The following is a 20912-nucleotide window of genomic DNA, read 5'->3' as shown; positions in this document are numbered from 1 at the left end:
CGAGGCGGTCGAGGATCATCTTCTCCAGCAACTTGCGTAGACACGACAGCAAGCTGATTGGACGATACGAGTTGTGGTCGGACGCCGGCTTACCGGGCTTTTGAATGGCAACCACCCGGACCTGTCGCCATTCGTGTGGAATTACGTTCTGCTCCACCAACGTGTTGAACAGTTTCAACAGACGCTGCTTGGCGACGTCCGGAAGATTCTTCAGCAAGCTGAACTTGATCTTATCCGGACCAGGAGCAGTATTGTTGCCCGTCAATAGTGCTATGGAGAGCTCTACCATCGAGAAGGGAGGATTAGCATCGCTCCCATCAACAACGTCGAATGATGGTTGTGTCGGCACCGAGTCCGGGCACACCTTCTTGGCGAAATCCAATATCCACTTGTCCGATTTTTCCACACTCTCGTTCGGAACGGAACCTCTACGCATGGCCCTCGCAACGCGCCACAGAGTGCTCATGGACGTATCTGCTGGTAGTCCTTCAACGAACTCCCGCCAGTACATTCGCTTCTTCCGCTTCAGAGTATTACTGTACCTGCGATCAAGAGCTCTATACTTTTGGAAGTTCGCTCGGATTCCACACTTGCAGAAGTCCACATAAGCTTCAGACCTGGCCGCCGAGAGATCCGTACACTCCTTGTCCCACCAGGGAAGTGGAGGGCGCGTTCGTATGTACGGTCCCGGGACGGGTTTTGTCTGAGCTTGTAACGCACTGTCATAGATCAAATTAGCCAGATACGCATATTCTTCAAGCGGTGCCAACCCATCTCGCAACTCAACTCCAATGGATACTGCCTCCGCGTACTGTTTCCAGTCGATATTTCGCGTCAGATCGTAAGGCATCTCCACCGTTGTCGATTGCTGTGGGCCATGGCTAACCAGAATAGCGATCGGCAAATGATCACTGCCACGAGGATCTTGAAGCACGTTCCAATCACAAAGAACTGCCAGACTGTTAGAACAGAGCGACAAGTCGATGGCACTCGCCTTCGTACCGGACGTGGTTGGCGTTGGTGGAGTTGCAATCCGCGTAACTTGCTTGTCCCTGTTTAGGAGGGTCATCTGGAAGTCGTCGCACAGTTCATGAATCAGATATGCTTGAGGGTCTGTCTTGTGACTTCCCCACTCGGTGCTGTGAAGATTAAAGTCACCCAGAACCAGTCGCGGTGCCTGCAACAGCTCAAGCATACCCCACAACTTTTGTCGAGTTAACGACACCTGTGGGGGAACGTAGACGGACACAATGCAAATGTCCAGTCCTCTGATCCTGGCCTGTACTGCGACTGCTTCGATTCCTCCTAGCTTCGGGAGCGTGACCTTTCTAAAAGTGTGGCATTTCCTGACCCCAATCAGTACGCCTCCACCTCTATTTGGTCCTGCCCTGCTCTCTGTGATGATGTTGTACCCCCGGAAAGCTGGCGTCTCATCTCCGATAAGAAACGTTTCGCTCAACGCAAACACATCACAGTCCCGTTCGAATGCGAATTGTTGAAAATCGTTTAACTTGGGGGTTAAACTTCTACAATTCCATTGTAGAAAGGAGATGCCGTTTTTCGTTTTTGGTGTATTACCCATCAAAGGAAATGAACGACAAGAGGGGCATCGTGGTAGCAAGCTGTTTCCCGATGTGTCTAGCGAGAGGCTCAAACCGCTTTATGATTAAACGAGTCGGTTCACTCACAAAAGAGCACAGCCATTCCACGATTGTGGAAAAAGGAAGGACTCCTTTGAAGGCATCGGTAATCGGATTCGGTTGAGGAACCGGATTTAGGGGGATCTTTGGCAGCTTGGGAACGGGCTTCAGCGGCTTGAGAGGAATCGGTGCCGGCTTTGGTGTCGGCTTCGGAGCGGGCTTGGGCTTACCCGACGGACCGAAAGGAAAATCCTCCTCGAAGTTCAACGAGTCACTTTCCTTACCCTTGCCGCCAGCGGCTTTTCTGGGCTTGGAAGCCTTGTTGCGCTTCGGGTTTGGCCCGGAAGAGTCACTTTCCTCGTCTCTCTGGAAGAGGACCTCCACATCGGAATCTTCGTCCCCCGAATCTTCGTCCGCCAAAGGAGCGAAGCGATTGGGGTGGGTCACCTGACTAAGGATTTCCGCGAAGGACTTCTTAGAGCGTTCCCTCAAGGATCGCTTCATCTTGTCCTCGCGCTCCTTGTACTTTGGGCACTGCCGAGTTTTGTGCGGTTCCCCGCCACAAAGCAGGCATTTTTCAGCCTGCTTTTGGCATTCCACGTCCTTGTGGGGGCCGGCGCACTTTGAGCACTTGCTCTTGTTGCTGCAGTAGGTCTTGGTGTGTCCCAACTGCTGGCAGTTTTCGCAGCTCATCACTCGCGGAACGTACAATCGAACTGGAAGCCGAAGCTTGTACAACTCAATGTAGTCCGGAAGAGCTGACCCGGCAAAAGTCACCCGGAACGAGGCAGAAGGAATGAACTTCTTCTGGCCACCCTCGGTGGTGACGTTGCCCAGTTGCCGGCACTCGAGTACCTCCACAGCTGGAAGTTTAGGGTTCTTGAAGCGTCCCACCGCCCTTGAGAGGTCGACAAGCGACAGACTGTCATCGGTCACCACGCCGTCGATTTCGACTTTGTGGGCCGGAATCCAAACACGGTACTCAATGCAGAACCGCAGATCAGTTACGATCTGATTAGCTTGCACCGCGGAGTTCACGATCACGCGGAGCTTGCTCTTGTTCAGCTTGGTACATTCGACCACCCCAGGATAGTGCTTCTGCAAATCCTTGGTGATCTGTACAAAGTTTAGCGGCTTCTGTTTGGGCCGGAAGAAGACCACCCATTCCGTTTGCGATCCCTCTTGATACTGACGAGGACGAGGAATCGGTTTGTGAGAATGAGGATTCAGGGGCGGGGGGGGATTTGGATCCGGATTCGGCACCGGTGTTTTTGGAGGAACTGGATCTGGATTGGGAGGAATCGGTTCTGGAGTCAAGGGAGGAATCGGGTCTGGAGTCAAGGGAGGAATCGGGTCTGGAGTCAAGGGAGGAATTGGTGGTTGAGGGGGAACCGGATTCGGATCTGATTTAGGACGCTTTCGCTTCTTCGTCTTAGACCCGTCCGAGGATCCCCCTTTACCGCCAGCATCCTTATCCTTCAGGAAGAGGTCCCTGTTGGTAGTGTTTGAAGGAACTCCCGAAACAGAGTCCTCCATTACCACGTCCTCGTCACCCTCAAGGGTTGAATCGGAGTCGAATTCCTCATGGTCCGACTCGGTCGGATCCATGTTTGCGAAGAAACGCGATAAACTAAACGAAAATGAAAATTATGAAACTAATCGCAAAAGTAAAGGAGAAAAGAAAAAAAAAACTAACCAAAAAAAAAAACTATGAGAAAAAAAAAAAAAACTAAATGCAAACAAAAAACTCGCCTTTCGCACTCACCGCCGAACTGGCCGCACTGGCTGCCGCCCGCAGCGGGATGCGCGGGAAACTCGTTTTCGCGCGCTTGTTGTTGTTGTTGTTGTTGTTGTGCTGCCTGCTGCCAGCCACGTAAACAACGGGGTTGTCTCCGACCTGGCCTGGCCGAAAACTGGTCCGCCGACCGCAGTCGACTCTCCGGGGCCGATTCCACCGACCAACGATCGTCTCTCGCCTCAGCTGCCTCCGCGGCCGCTGCTGCTCACTCCTCCTGCTGCTGCTGCTCGGATGCAGGAACTCGTTCCTCTTCCGCTGCTGCACCGCCGCCGTGTCCACGACGACCAGATTGTGGCCTCTCTGACCACCGGAACGGGCTTGTCCGCTCGCACACGCCTCGGAATCGCCGTGAAAAACGCGCCAAACACACCGCGAAAAAACACGACCACCCGCTGAGACTTCTGCCGAAGCAATGAATTCGTTGTACATTGCTTATCAAGAAGAGACTCTGATCAACTAAGGGGTGTAATTTTTACGTAGTTGTTACAAGGTAATAAAAGTGTGAAGTGCCATTTACACTCCAGTTTTTTGGGCAAACTGCACTCTTATCAAGAGTGCAGTTACTAAGTTTGAAGCCGTCAAAAGTGTACGAATCAATACAACGTGTTTTATTCTATTCAAGAAACAGAAAAAAAACTGTCAAATCATGCTTCCCTCAAAAGCCTGCAGGTCCATCATCACCACACCACTCTCCACCACCAGAAGATGAGGCAGTGTCGATCGGCCAGCACAAATAAAAACAATCCAAAACACCACCGAAAAGCGCGACCGATACCCTGTATTTTGGCCAATTCCCCCGCGTGTAGATGTGTGTGCCGAGCCGAACCTTTTGACAGCAAGGCAGGCAGCCAGCAGGCCATGAGAAGCCCAACTTGATGATTTAATAGAAAATCGGTAATAGATGGCTATCGCGGGCCGAGGAGGAATTGATCCGTGACCAGTGCAGGGCAAGCGGGGGGCCTACTTGGATGAACCAAACTATCAAATTGATATTCTTGGCGCGGCGGCGGTTTCGTTTCGTTTGTCGGCGCGCTTTTTCCTTGATGATTTTATTTTTGGGAGTGGTGGGACGTCCCGGGACACAGGAAAGAGAATAAGTTAAGTAACTTGTTAGACCACACCCTACATGTGTTTTTGGCTGTTTGGATGGATCTAATGCAATTCGTTATCGGAAAAAGAGATTGTTTCCGAGGAGATGGAACGAATGCCAGCTGACATTACAAGGGGAATGAACTTAAAAATGTTTTAACTGATAAAATGAAATGCATTTTTTGTGTTTTGGTTTGCTTAACAACATTTTAGAACTCCAAAAAACACTCCTGCAAACTAATATTTCAATAAGTAAAAAAAAGTAATACAAAATAAAATCAGAGTAACTTGAAGATTTATGAAGTATATTTCCACATTAAAATTAATGTATATAAAATTTTGATGTTTTATTTGACTACGGAAGACACATTTTAAGAATTAAATATTTAATAATGAAAGAGAAAAATGTTGTAGACTTTTTGTTCCCCGGCGCATGACAGAGAGCAAAAGAGCAACTCTATTTTCTTTAGATTTTTCTTGTTTCTTCTGCTTCGGAGCAATAATTATTTGAAAAGAAGAGGGGGAAACCTGGAGAAAAGAGAGTTGCTGATTGAGCTCACAGTTTTTCTTACATGATGCCCTACTCTAAAAACTATTCTCATTTGCATGATAGCTAAAAACTAAATTTTAAAATATTGTCTGAATATAACTATTATAACTAAATTATTAACCAAAACTGAATTTTGAAAGGATCGTTTTTATCTTTTTCAAAGGAATTTGAAATAATGATTCAGAAATTAGAATTTTATTTATTTAATTTCTCATATAATGAAAATTAGTATTGAACATTCTAAGATCACTTCAAATTGATTTGTTTCAAAATAAACCAGGATAATTAAGAAAAAAAGTTGAGTGTGTTCACAATTTTTGTATTAAAAAAAAACAATTATTATAGGTATTTTTTTGTGAAAAGGAAAGCATAACTAATTATGTGTTCTCACTGATTTTCAAAACACGGTATGAAATCAACGGTATCACGACTTGAAACAAATACAGAGTTTTTTTTAATAGGATCTATAAACATATGAAACACATTAGCCTATAGAAACTTTTCAAAAAAAAAACTCTGGAAATGTACAATTTTATAGTTATAAAGGCATTACAACATATTTTCAAAGACTAACAGATCCGAATCGTTCATATTTTAACTAAATTTCTAACGATTACTCATCACTCTGGGCGTCCTAAGAGTTAATTTAAGGAACGGACAGTTCAAATACAAGTATTTCCAAACACAAATTTTACCATTTTCTGATTTCCTGATTCGTCAAAAAAGATACTTATAATGATACACTGCATGTACAATTTTTGTAAACACAAAAAAAAGTTGCAACCGACGGGATTCAAACCTAGCACCAACAGTAAGTACTGGCCTCATACCCCGCTCGGCCATCAGACCGATAAAGAATGAAAAGGAAAAACGTATATAAGAGCTTGACATTTCGGTCAAGTAGGTTTCCCATATTGATGAGCTACATATTTCAGGGTGTAATAAAACATAGAATTTCAAAAATAATGCAAAATTTATTTTGCACCCTTTTGACTCATTTGGAAAAAAAATGTCCATAAATATTCGAAAATATAAATCCTGAGAAGCGATTTGCTGATCAATTATGTGTGTTCGACGTGTTCAACAATTCCGAAATAGAGCAATTCTCTACCAAAACCGGAAATGGATTTTATTTGTATTTTTTGATTTGACTCAAACTTTGTGGGGGCCTTCCCTATGACCAAATAAGCTAGTTTGTGTCATTGGTTCACCCATACAAGTCTCCATACAATTTTGGCAGCTGTCCATACAAAAATGGTATGTAAATATTCAAACAGCTGTAACTTTTGAGTGAATTTTCTGATCATATTGGTGTCTTCGGCAAAGTTGTAGGTATTGTTGAGGACTTTTAAGAAAAAAAATAGGTACACGGAAAAAAAAATCGCAGATTCTTTAATAAACTTTTTTTTTCACTAAAACTCAATTTCTCCCAATAAATTAAGACTAACATTTTAAATGGGCGTAACATTAAATGTTTTGCCCTTTTAAAATGTTAGTCTTGATTTAAAAATTTTCAAAATATTTTTTTCGAAAAGATCGAAAAATTTCACGATTTTTTCATGTGTTAAAATTGAAAATCGTACCATTATTTGCTGAGATATCGTCATTAGAAAATGGTGGGTTGTTTTGGTGAGATTAAGAAAACTTCAATTTTCGTGTTTCTTTTTCTTAAAGCGGCTCTATCTATCTGAACTTCTAAAAAAATATTTTTAGAAACGGTCACTCATGGTCACTATGTTAAAAAAATGAAAAACTACAAATATTTCGCTAAAATCAAACTTTCGGTGGCTATATTTTGAAAACGGAGCCCTTTATCAAAAAATCTGTAAAGTACTTTTCGATTGCAAATTCAATTTTGCATTAAAAAATAATGTCAAACTTGTTTTTGCATGAAATTTCGATTTTTTTCCAAAAATCACTATTTTTTCAAAAATTCATAACTCGGCGGCAGATTTTTTGACCATGTTTCTCTATGGCTCAAAAGTTGTGGATTGCTGTCCCCTAAAAAATATCAAAAAATCTCGAAAATCATAAAATACGTATTTTGGGAAATTGAGTTTTAGTGAAAAAAAAGTTAATTAAAAAATCTACAAATTTTTTATCCGTGTACCTATTTTTTCTCAAAAGTCCTCAACAATACCTACAACTTTGTCGAAGACACCAAATTGATCAGAAAATTCACTCAAAAGTTACAGCTGTTTGAATATTTACATACCATTTTTGTATGGACAGCAGCATGGAGACTTGTATGGGTGAACCAATGACGCAAAATAGCTTATTTGGCCATAGGGAAGGCCCCCACAAAGTTTGAGTCAAATAAAAAAATACAAAAAATAAAAATGGTCGAAATCGGCCTATTTCGTAGAGAGTTGCTCAATACTAATACACTTTTAAGTTTTTCAAATATAACTTTTAAACTTAGATTTTTTTTCTAAATTCTAAACACATTTTCTAGAAAATCAGAAGTAGGAAATTGAATTGTTCTGATTTTTTTCCAAAAAATATTTTTCAAAGATGAAATTAAATTGGCCATCAAAAAGAACCAGAAATTTTTTTGGAGGCTATTTTAAGTAAAAACAAATATTTTAAGATTTCTGAAAAACAGTGTAATTTTAAAACATCAAGCTCAATTATCACAATTTGGCAATTTGGAAGACAAATATTAGGGCAAAATATTCGTTATTTCAGTTTGCTTCACTCAAAAATTTGCTGAAAATCAATGAATTCAGAAAAAAATCAGCGTTATTGTTTCAATTTTATATTTTTTAAATACTGAAATAATTGATAAATAATAACGTAAATTATTCACATTTTTACAATGTGTTCCAAATATTTTGCAATCGATTGAGTTTGTTTTTTGCTCTGAGATTTTTGAGAAATTTTGCGACTTTCAATAAAATCTGCCAAGAAACACATATCTGAGATTTTGGCCATACGATTTTTGTATTTTTTTAAACTGGCTGAAACTTTTTGAAACTTTTTGGGGGCCTTTCGTATGCCCAAAAAAGCCAATTTGCATCATCATTTTCCATACAAATTTGGTAGCTGTCCACACAAAAAGGCATGTGAAAATAAAAAAAAACTATATTATTGATGAACTTTTTTGATCGCTTGGTGTCTTCGGCAAAATAGTAGGTGATTTTTTTTTTCGCAGAGTTTTTAAAATTTATTTTTAAAGGTTTTTTTTATGTTTTACCTACCTACTGTTTGAATTTTTCAATTTGGTTGCTAAAATTAAAAAAAAAAAGGAAAAAAAGATTTTCTTAGTGTTACCACGTGCTAAATTAGCTGTTTTTTGATCACCGAAATCTTGGGAACTGAAGGTTCGATTTTTATTATTTAAAAAAAAGAAAATTTAGTGAAATTTGTGAAATGTCCTGTTTTACATTTTAAAGGTCAGCCCAACACATCAAAATGTCAAAAATAAGAGTTTTGAGCCATTTCAAAAAGTTATGATCGATTTTAAAATTTCGAAGTAAATAGACAAACAGACATAAATCAATGCGAAACACTAAAGCCATCTAGTTGTGACCGCGCACCCTGCACCAAGCATCTAATAATCGCCTGTAGTTTCCGGATATTTAAATTCTTCGTTGAATTGGTGAATTGGTGAACACCAAATCGATTAGAAAATGTCTTCTCAAGATAAAATTTCTCGAACTTTTTTTTACCATTTTTGCATGGACAACAGTCAAAATTGTATGAAGACTTGAACTAACGAACCAATCATGCAAAAAAATCGGATTTACCTCAGTTTGTCTGTGGTGTTACTGTCCACCTCAAACAACACACAGCCCAAGCAAACTTCGATCTCCTCCAGCTTGAATCTAATCGGTCAAGTGTTCCGCGAAGGTCAAAACTCTAATGGAGAGATCACTCACTCACTCTCTTAAACTAATGTGATGAACCACTTCACAACAAAGGTTGCTTGTTTCCCTCTTTTCGGCATTTTTTTCTGTTTTTGTTTTCGCCTGATAATAATATAGTTGATTTTTTTTCAGGTCCATCGGATCGGTCGCCCTCGCCCTCTCAAAGGATTCTGCCCACTCATCTAAACACTAGTGTCGATATCTCAAAAGAATATCTTTTTTTTTTTGCTTTTTCGAAGGAAAAAGGGGCTTCCTTTACCTCTCTCGGGATAATAATACTCACATTTGATAAAGTTGGCCAGATAGAGATCCAACTCCTTGATTAATACTTGTATGTGGTACGGATTGATGCAGAGGCTCGGGCTGGTGCAGAAGCACGCCTTCTCGAGCCGTTCGCCGTCGGTGCTTTCGAGGGGGATCGCCTTGAACAGGATCACCATGACGAGGTCCAGGCGCCAAACCTAAAAAAGAAAAAAAAACGTCCGAATTACATCATCTAGTTGTCTGTGGTGGCGCTCCCTCGTGTACCTTGTCGGCCTGCCGCAGGCAATCTATTCGGCGCATTTTGCCCTTCTGGTCCGGGTTGGACAGGATGCACATGGACGTTTTCTTCTTCGAGATGCAGTGCACAAAGTTCTCCCGGCTGTCGTGGGTGATGTCCTTGCGGAGCTTCCCGAGCAGCCGGGCGGCCCACTTTTGCTTCGTTTCCGGGTTTTCGTTCTGCAAAAAAGAAGTGGGGGTGAAATTGTGCAATTGGAAACGAATTGAGCCTTCCGGATCGGAGCTGGACAGCAGTGTGCAACAACGTCGTGTCTGTCCATTTTGGGTGAGGGAATATACAGTATTACAGAAAACGGAAATGCGTACGTGAAAGAAATACTTATTTGAGGGGAGATACTTTGATACTCGAACTCGATGCAATGGCAGTGAAACCCCAAATTAAGCAGTGTCGATACCAATATCGATGAAATTTTGTATAATAACAAGTAATCAATTCTCTACCTCAATTTGTGGTTTCTTAATTATATACATTTGAAAAAAAACTTTTTTTTAATATTGTAATTGCCAACATTCAATATTAAAATGTTTTTAACCATTTTTTCCTTACATTTTTAAAGTATTTTTGATCAGAAAAAGCATAATTTGACGGTAACATTTCAAAAGGCATCATGTACATTGTGACACTTTCTGCACCCAAAATTCAGCGTCGAGATAATCGTTCTCTCAAAATTTATTGAGGGCTCAGTGCCAAAATCGATAGAATAATGGTACCAACTCACACCATCATAACAAATGAGTTCATTCGTTAGTTGAATCAATAAATCTCCAACAAGTGTCATACATCGACTTCTGGAAAAGTGTTTTTTTTGTGTGTGCCTTTTGTTTCACATTTTTGTCATGTATTGTGTGCTGCGAGGAGAAGATTACCCTCTGAAAATGCAGCGTCATCAGTGCATAATTGGCAAAGGGAGCACGTGGTCGTAAAAAATATGCGGAATGAAAAGTGATTTCTTTTGTGATTTTCAAAGCCCTTCCTATATCATCGTTGATCGGAAGGCACGGCGTCGGGTGGATTGTGTTTAAATTTTTCGAATAAGGTTTAATTTTTTTTTGCGGTGAAAAAGCCAATTCTATATAATGAACGAAAGACGCACTGACAATTTGGATCGTTGAGTTAATAGTGGAGCAAAATAACTGTGTGTGAGTGATTTTGTGTGTTGACCAGAAAGACCTTCCCATAGCATCGTTGCTCGGAAGGCTCGCCGACGGGTCTGTTATGAAAGTCCTTCCCATAGCGTCGTAGCTCGGGAGGCATCGAAAAGCCAATACCTTATCCCACTAACCCAAAAAAATTAATCACGTGATGCTTGAAGGAGATGCTGTGGATTCAACGGTCTCAAGCGGTATCAACAAGTATATAGCGAAAAACTGTGTGCTTGATGAGTCTGCAACTTCAACTATCGGACTAACATTCCTCCCTTTCGTTGAACTGCAGGCTTCTTGGGAGGGCGCCGGTATTGACTAATAAAGTCGGGGTCTTCAGGGGTTAAACAGTGAACGGATGGTTGGCTCCCACTGATCATTTTTGATTCATTGTTTAACTTCAGCTGATCTGTCAATAACGGAGTAGCAGCTCATTGGCAGTCAACCATGCTCATGCTCATGCTCATGCTCATGCTCACAAGTGTCATACATCGACTTCTGACTTCTCCTTGGTCACCAAGCTGTGGTGGCCGAGGCAGCTAAGTTATTGGATTGGTTTGTCAAAGGTCTCTGGTTCGATTCCCGTTGTCGACACTTTTGGTTTTTTGTTTGACGGATGAACTTTTTTTGCAAATGAACCTCGAGAGAATAGTTCTATCGCCCATCTCGAGCTGTGTTCTCTGCGTCCGTGAATGGTACCACTATTCTCTCGACTCGAGACCATCATTCTCTCAGACTAGCGCTGCCAGTTTTGGGTGTGGGTTATTGCATATTCTGAAAGTACTCCTAATAAGCTACCTCTCCACCAAAAAATAGCAAAAGTTACTTCAGTAAAGTCTGTTTAATCATGATTTTAAATAAAGTAATATAAACAAAATCTCTGCCATCAGCGGTCCCTGTTTATATAGCCCTGTCAACCTGTCAAATAAAAGACTACATGAACATCGTGACGAAAAAAAAGCATCATGAAAAAAGCGCCATGTACATTCGGCGAAGAAAAACGAAACATAACAAAGCGTCCTCCTCAATGACAGCAGGGTGATATAGACGTTGGTGATTTCAAAAGAAGTTATGTTTGTTTTTCTCAAATAAAATTACGGAAATAATGTTTTATTGAATTTGGATTGTCAAATATCAATAAAAGCAACGTTTTTCATCGTTTGTTATCATTAGAACATCTTATTTTGCTTTTATATTAAAATGGGAATTGAAAATGGATGCTCAACATTCAAAGGCGTTTTTCTCAAAACGCATAGTTTGTACCGTAAACTGGGGTCAATCGGGACACATGGGGCGAATTGGGACAGCAGTTTTAACCATGTTGGAGCACAATATTTTGATTTTTCTAGTTGGTTTCGGTTAGAACAGACTCAGGCCAACAAAATGTGTACATTCATTTCCAAATTTAAAATCTTTAAGTGTTCTAAAAACTGCTGTCCCTATTCAGACTGTAGTCCCGATACACCCCAGATTACGGTACATGATGCTTTTTGAAATGTTGGCATCGAATTTATACATTCAACAGAAGTACTTCAGATTGAGTTGATCATTCCTAAATATTTTTTTTATGGTTCCTACTTTTCATGTGCGGTTATGGAGTAATAATTGCATAATGAATTATTATTTTCTTCAAAATGGGGTACGTTGAAAACAGACACAAAATACCAATTGAAAGTGAAAGTAGAAAAAAAAATAATTTGCAACAAAAAAAAAATATTTTGAGAAAATTACATGATACAGAAGTTTTTTTTAGAGAAAATGTAATACAACTTTAAGAAATAAAAAAAATACATTTCAAAAATGAACAATTCTTCACAAAAACCGCACTTGGATTTTTTTTTATCAGGTTCAATCATTGTGGAACAATTCCCTATGACCAAAGAAGCCATTTTGTGTCATTACCAGTTCCTAAATTCTAGGAATTTTGCCACTTTTCCTTATTTAGTAATCGGTTTTTTGGATTACTTAATAAGGAAAGGAAGCAAAATTCCTAGAATTTAGGAATTTGGTACATTTTTTATTTTAGTGTACAAGGCTCCATACAATTTTGGCAGCTGTCCATACAAAAATGGGACGTAAATATTCGAAAATTTGTAACTTTTGAAGGAATTTATCGATCGATTTGGTGTCTTCGGCAAAATTGTAGCACCGATAAACAGACGAAAATCACTTTTCTTGCAATTCCGTCGTGAAACTACATACTTTTCCTGTCATTCTCGAGAGACGAAACGGCCTACTTTTCTTTACCAACAAATAGCAAAATGTAAAATTAATACCTTTCAGTACCAGTGTCGAAAAGTTGAACTTTTCAGCATGAAATTCCATCCAAAACGCGTTTTTCGCAAAAAATTGCAAAAAATGTTGTAAGCAACGCGTTGCAAAACTTGATTTTTTCAGCACTTGTTTTTGTTTCTTGAATCAACAATAAAACGGTCAGTTCGGATGTTCTGAAACTCACCACGAACACTATTACGCGTTTTGTGCAGTTCACTCGTGATTGATGATTTCTTGATGAATTTATTCAATGATTTACGTCTGTTTGTCTGTGATTGTAGGTATCAATGAGGACTATTCAGGGAAAAATTGGCATACGATATTTTTTGCCGATTTAAAATTATTTAGTTTTACAAAAATAAAATTTCCAAAGAGCCGCATTTTTTTTTTTTTTTTTTTGTTATGATAAATATGTTTAAGGGGCAAAAACCGCAACTTTCAAACAAGTATTTTTCTTGAAGAAATGTGTTTTTTTTTAGAATGGAAATTTTAGTTTTTTTTCTTTTGTTTTAAATGTAAAATCAAATTTGCAATCGAAAAGAACTTAACAGATATTTTGATAAAGTGTAGAAAAAATAATTTAAAAAATTAAATATTTTGATAAAGTGCACCTTTTTCAAGATACAGCCCCTTAAAGTTAAATTTTATGAAAAAAAATCCCGTTTTTCGATTTTGTTTTAGATATATGAAAATTTCCAATCAATATTGAAGATTGGAGCTCTGGTTGCTGAAATACAACAATAAACGCAAATGAAAATTTAATTTTTTTTTTAAGTTTCAACCAATCATTTCCACATTTTCTAATAACAATATTTCAGCAACTAATGGTCCAGTTTTCAATGTTGAAAAATTAAACATTTGTGTAATTTTATGATCCGTCCGAAAAAAAAATATTTTGAAAATTATGGAATCAAGACTAGCATAACATTTCAAAATGGCCAAACATTCAATATTTCGAATATTTCGCCCATTTGAAATGTTAAAATAGTATGAAAACTTAAATTGCGAGCCAAGGTTTCAACATTTCAATGCATTATTCACCTGTCCAGTTGTTTTGAAATCATTAGTTTCCAAAATATCTAAGTATTAAAGACTTTTTTTGCGAAAAAATGTTTTTGCCTAGGTTTTGCGGTGCTGTACATCGGAATTTCATAAAATTCAAAATTAAATTTAAATGCAGAACACTGCATTTTAGGTTGATTATACGTCTAACTCCATTAAAATTTTAAAGTTTTTTGAAAAAACAAAAAAAAATTGCTTCTGATTTTCGAACTAATTTTGAAGGGGGTGGGTGACATAAACTTTGAAAAATATTTTCAACGGCCTAACTATAATTAGGAAATTAGGAAAATATTGATAAAGAGCAATATTTTAATACTCTCAAAGTAATTTGTAATTTGTTGTTTTATTGGTATCATGTTTTTCTCACTGAAATCCGAATCGAATCGTAAAGCGAACTGCACTATCGAACAGTTTGAATATTTTTATAAGTTACAACTTTTAATTGTTATTAAATCAGCATTCAAAAAAAAATCCAGATTCATAGTCATTTTTAGGAGAACAAGTTTTTTGGGAAAATTTGATTTTTTTTATTTATGCTGTAACATTTGTTTATTGGTGACAGCAACATTTTATATTTGGATGAAAAAATCATTTTTTAATGAATTTTGATGTAATTTGGAACTTTTAATTTAAATAACCTTAAATGTATAGCATTGCAATACGGGTCGGTACCACGCATATAATTTTCAAATCCAAGATGGCAGCAAAAATGGCGGAGATGACATATTGAAAAAGACATTTTTTATTTAAAAGGCAATCTCAACTCAAATTTGACTAAAAATGGGTCGCAGAACTCAAATTTGATGTTGAAAGTAAAAAAATACGATAGCTTTGTTTTTTGTTAATGAATCGATTATCCAAAGTCCTTCGAATAATCGAACTTTGGATGAAAAGCGAATAATTTCTATTGATGAAATTGCCTTTTGCCTCTATTTAACAAAATGATTGTTGTTTTTAAATGCTTATTTTTGCATTGGTTTGGTTTTGCAAAAGCCAACAGTTAAAGTCACTCCCTGCTTTTTAATCTAGAAAGTTGTCGAACCAGCTCTATTTCACCCCAAGCATCGAAAATTCAGATTCAATCTTCCTTCGCCACCACCAGCAACGGAAGTCCCAAAAGTTATCATCTCGAGCTGCTAATCTCACCATTATTATTATGATCCCTTTGATGCTGGCTGCTGGCTGCGGTGGACGACAAAGCGTAATCCACAACTCAACCCTGGCATGGCAACATGATGAAAAACGAAAACATACAAAAATATGACTACATTACAAGCCAAACAATAACAAGATAATCACCTTCTATCTATTGTGTGGCGTTCATATTCCACGGTCGTCATCACGATAATCGCACGCAAAAACCCGAAAATTAATTCAATACAACAATTCACTAATCACCGGATAATTTTACAACTTTTTTCCCCCTTCTTTCTTTTTGAGCAATGCCGCAGATCACCCCCTCTATCTAAGCAAGCGTTGCGTTTTGCCTGGAAACCTTACGCGCCCGCGCCACGTGGGCATTGCGGAAAACTGCCTCGAGCTATCACGACGCGACCACCAGCAGAAGAATAGAGGGAAAACGGATGTCCCGAAGGATTTTGAGCGCGGAATGTCCCGGTGGGATTTGGACCATCTTTCGAAAAAAGGGGGAAAGCTTTAACCGATATCAGGAGTGGTTCAGAAACGAATTCTTTTTTTAAGGCTGTGTAAAAACGTTAAGATTAGTAATTTTCTTTTAAGTCTCACTCAAAAATTGTTTTTTTTTTATATCTTTAATATCTTATCTTTAAACGTCAGCGAGAAACAATTTATATTTGAAAATTTTTAACGTTTTTCTTGAATCACGAAGTGTCTGAACGAGTGCCAAGTCATTTCCGGGTTTTATAGACCAAATAAACTGAAATTTTAGGTCTACGCCCATCCACACATCTATCTTAATGAAATGCTCAAATTTTCACAAAATGTCGTATTTTTGAATATTCGAGTATTTTCGAAAAAATACGGTTTTTGTGAAAATTTTAATAACTATCAAATAAAATCTAATGAAAGTGAAAAAGTATACCATATTTCGATGGGTATTAAATATTTAAAATAATGAAAATTTGAGTACTTTCAAAAAATAAGGTATTTTGTTAAAATTTTAGTATTGAATTCAAAAAACTCTAAAACAGTGAAAATGTATGCAAAACTACAAATCCTTTTATACCCATATTGCAAATTATGAAATTTTGAGTACTTCAAAAAAAATATGGTAGCTTGTGAAAATTTTAGTATTTAATTTAAAAAAAACTCTAAAACTGTGAAAATGTATGCAAAATTTCAAATCGTTTAATACTTATGTTGCAAATTATGAAAATTTGAGTACTTTCAAAAAAATAATGTGTTTTGTGAAAATTTTAGTATTTAATTCAAAAAACTCTAAAACAGTGATAATGTCCGCAAAATTTCAAATCGTTTGATACCCATATTGCAAATATTGAAAATTTGAGTACTTTCATAAAATAAGGTATTATGTGAAAAAATTGTATTTAATTCAAAAAACTTTTAAACAGTGAAAATGTATGCAAAATTTCAAATCGTTTAAAAATTATAAAAATATGAGTACTTAAAAAAAACACGATATTTTGTGAAAATTTTACTATAAAATCAAAAAACTCTAAAACCATGAAACTCTATGAAAAATTTCAAATCGTTTGATACTTTCAAAAAAAATACGGTATTTTGTGAAAATTTTACCATAAAATCAAAAAAAACTCTAAAACAATGAAACTGTATGAAAAATTTCGAATCGTTTGATACCCATATTGCAAATATGAAAAATTGAGTACTTTAAAAAAATACTCAGCAAGTTTTTTTTTAATTTTTCTTGCTCTTGTTAGTGCCTTAGTAATAGAAATAATTGTTCCAAAATGGATTATGATGCAACACACAGCTGAAAGGAACTCCAAAACTCTGTTATGAATTGCAAAAGAACTGATTGTATCTTGATTATTCACCAATAAAACCGAATTGAATTAAAAAAATACGGTATTTTGTGAAAATTTTAGCATTTAATTAAAAAAAAAAACTCTAAAACTGTGAAAATGCATGCAAAATTTCAAATCGTTTGATACCCATATTGCAAATTCTGAAAATTTTAGTACTTTCAAAAAAATACGGTATTTTGTAAAAATTTTACTATAAAATCAAAAAACTCCTAAACCATGAAACTGTATGCAAAATTTCAAATCGTTTGATACCCATATTGCAAATTATGAAATTGTGAGTACTTTAAAAAAATAAGGTAGCTTGTGAAAAATTTTGTACTCAATTCGAAATACTCTAAAACCGTGAAACTGTATGCAAAATTTCAAGTCATTTGATACCCATATTGCAAACTATAAAAATATAAATATGTACTTTAAAAAAGTACGGTATTTTGTAATAAATTGACTATTGATCCAAAAAAACACTATTAAAAAGAAAAAGCAAACCAAAGTTCGCTTTGTTTGATACCCATGATGCAAATTGTGAAATTTGTGTATTTTTGAAAAAATACGGTATTTTGTAAAAAATTTAGTATTTTTTGAAAAAAATGCGGTATTTTCTTGAAAACAGATGCATTTAATTCCTAAAATACTAGAATAGTGAAAAGGCAAACCAAATTTCGCTTAGTTTGATAACCATATTGCAAATTATGAAAATTTTAGTACCTTGAGTACTTTGGGGAAAAACGAAAAAATATGTATGAAAAATCCGTTTTGTCTGCAGGGTGCACTAGTTCCATCGAAATATCCCCAAAACGTGAAATTAGCTACAACTACAACTTTGTCGAACATACCAAAGCTGTGAAACTCACTCCTGAAAAGTTTCGCTCAAAATTGTGTCCTAAAATGAAGCTTACATTTGTGATAATGTTGTTTCACAACGATAAAGCTTATTTTTCTGAGTATAATTACCCTTTGTGCGACCGCAAAGGATTTTAAATTGATTTTTAAATCAATTTCAAAATAATTACTTCTCGGCCCTCCTTGACAGAAAAGATTCTACTTGACAACTCGTTCCAAGGGGATCATAGTTGATCCATCGAAAAAATGTTGTCTTGCAAATTTTTTGCATTAAAATGGAAAAAAGTGATCAGAAATGTTTTTTAATCGTGTTTTTTTTACCGTGGCACAGATGTTTAAAATAACCCAAAACGCAATTTTCCGTTGTTGTGTCCATTTTTTCTGGGCACCCTAGTACACCCCCCAATTACACATCGATAGTGCAGTATAGTAGGACTTGATTAAAGTTCATTATTTAAAATTGCCAATTGTTTTTAATTTGACCCTGTCGTCTGTATCCAATTTTATAAGATAAATTTTTAAATAACTGCTTTAGGATTCCTTAGGCAGTTTTATGAATTCATTTTAGTTCAGAACCTGTTAGTCAGCTAATGGTGGTGGTCGCGTTTTATTCTCTGTTGTTGCTGCGCTCTGCTGTGCTTGTGAATCATTCCCTGTTCAACTTTCGTCGGGTTGAGTCGTCTTTCGAAAAATATTAGTGTTCCATTAAAAAAATTAATTATTCAATTAAGAACTCTAAAACAGTGAAAACGCATGCAAAATTTCAAATCATTTGATTTGAGTAGTTTCAAATAAATAATACGGTATTTTGTAAAAACTAAAGCATTTAATTTCTTTTTTTACTAGAACAGTGAAAAAGCAAACCAAAGTTCGCTTCGTTTGATATCCATATTGCAAATTATGTAAATTTGAGTACTTTGCGTGCATCGGGAAACAAAATGTATGGAAAATCCAGTTTTCTTACAATTTTGTCGAACTCATTCCTGAAAAGTTATTAGTGACAAACATTTTCTCACCGAATTCACGCTCGGGTTTCAATGGGTTGATCTTAACCCAATTTCGCTCAAAAATGGCACAGATGTTTAAAAAAAAACTAAAATAACCATTTTCAGTTTGTGGAGCAGGGAGTCATTTTTTTTCTGGGCACCCTAGTAAACCACCTAATTACACATCGCTAGTGCAGTACAGTAGGACTTGATTAAAGTTCATTATCTATTATTACAACACGTTTTCTTTAATTGTTCTTGTTTTATTTAACATTATATGAAATTTTTAAGTATCTGCGTAAGGATTCCTTAGGCAGTTATAAGTATTCAATTTAGATCAGAACTCGTTTGACACCTGACTATTTTATCGCCGGAGAGTGAGTGGACGGAGCATAAGACCGATGATGGAAGGCCGTACTATTGGAACGCGGCCATGCAGAAAAGTGTTTGGGAGAAACCGGACCGGACCATGGAAGTGGAAGACTCCGAAGGAGACGGAAAGGACGGGAGCGACTTTCGTCCCGTTGTCGAGGTTCGGCTCAGGAAGGCTAAGGAGGAGATCAACGTAGGCCAGAAAATGAAGAAACTGCTCAGCAACAACAAGTTCACACAGTCTCGATCCTCAGCTTGACAGAAGCAGACATGTTGACTACTTGGGTAGTCTGTCAAAGCAATCAAAGAGGTGTCAAATTCAACACATGTTGTGCGTTGTAAAAACCAGCACAAACGCCGTAAAAACATGCAAATTTCCCACCCCTAAAAAGAGTGCGCTGATGCCGTTTAATTGGAAAATAAACGTTTCCTTTTTGATGCTGGCTAACGAAATTAGCCCCCTGTTCCTTCCCTGTGTGAAGCAGAGTGTGGACTAGCCGAAATTCGACGCCTGCTTCGATTTAGGCGCTGGCACCCTCCTCCACTCCATTAGCTCGCGCGATAACTTCATTACTGTCACTTTGGCACTTTTACGTCAGTGTGCTTTCGGTTGCGTTCTCAGCCTGCTGTGCGATGATAGTTACAGGGTGAAATTGTGACGAGGGGTTACGAATATTTCGGTAATTTTCTGACAATTACAAAATTGTCAAAATTGTCAAAATTGTCAAAATTGTCAAAATTGTCAAAATTCTCAAAATTGACAAAATTGACTAAATTGTCAAAATTGGCAAAATAGACAAAATTGACAAAATTGACAAAATTGACAAAATTTACAAAATTGACAAAATTGACAAAATTGACAAAATTGACAAAAATTGACAAAATTGACAAAATTGACAAAATTAACAAAATTGACAAAATTGACAAAATTGACAAAATTGACAAAATTGACAAAATTGACAAAATTGACAAAATTGACAAAATTGACAAAATTGACAAAATTGACAAAATTGACAAAATTGACAAAATTGACAAAAATGACAAAATTGACAAAATTGTCAATGTTGTCAAAATTGTCATAATCGGAAAAATGGCGTAAACGTCAAAATTATCATAATTGGCAATATTGTCAAAATCGTCAAAATTGTCAAAATTGTCAAAATTGTCAAAATTGTCAAAATTGTCAAAATTGTCAAAATTGTCAAAATTGTCAAAATTGTCAAAATTGTCAAAATTGTCAAAATTGTCAAAATTGTCAAAATTGTCAAAATTGTCAAAATTGTCAAAATTGTCAAAATTGTCAAAATTGTCAAAATTGTCAAAATTGTCAAAATTGTCAAAATTGTCAAAACTGTCAAAACTGTCAAAACTGTCAAAATTGTCAAAATTGTCAAAATTGTCAAAATTGTCAAAATTGTCAAAATTGTCAAAATTGTCAAAATTGTCAAAATTGTCAAAATTGTCAAAATTGTCAAAATTGTCAAAATTGTCAAAACTGTCAAAATTGTCAAAATTGTTAAAATTGTCAAAATTGTCAAAATTGTCAAAACTGTCAAAATTGACAAAATTGTCAAAATTGTCAAAATTGTCAAAATTGTCAAAATTGTCAAAATTGTCAAAATTGTCAAAATTGTCAAAATTGTCAAAATTGTCAAAATTGTCAAAATTGTCAAAATTGTCAAAATTGTCAAAATTGTCAAAATTGTCAAAATTGTCAAAATTGTCAAAATTGTCAAAATTG

General features: G+C 36.7%; 1 protein-coding gene across 9 annotated transcripts in view; it reads right to left on the bottom strand.

The window, feature by feature from the left end:
• LOC120415067 (nuclear factor 1) overlaps positions 1-20912 on the bottom strand; it is a 53372-nt gene that overhangs the window by 7038 nt on the left and 25422 nt on the right. For all 9 annotated transcript variants that reach the window (XM_052708021.1, XM_052708018.1, XM_052708005.1 and 6 more), the window contains 2 exons: positions 9475-9666; positions 9230-9407 (listed from right to left, as the gene is read on the bottom strand). In XM_052708021.1, coding sequence (XP_052563981.1) covers positions 9230-9407; positions 9475-9666 — 370 coding nt within the window. The remainder of the gene's footprint in view (positions 1-9229; positions 9408-9474; positions 9667-20912) is intronic.

The sequence above is a fragment of the Culex pipiens genome, chromosome 1 (assembly GCF_016801865.2).
Source record: "Culex pipiens pallens isolate TS chromosome 1, TS_CPP_V2, whole genome shotgun sequence".
Taxonomy (NCBI): Eukaryota; Metazoa; Arthropoda; class Insecta; order Diptera; family Culicidae; genus Culex; species Culex pipiens.
This window is presented reverse-complemented; position numbering and strand designations above follow the sequence as displayed.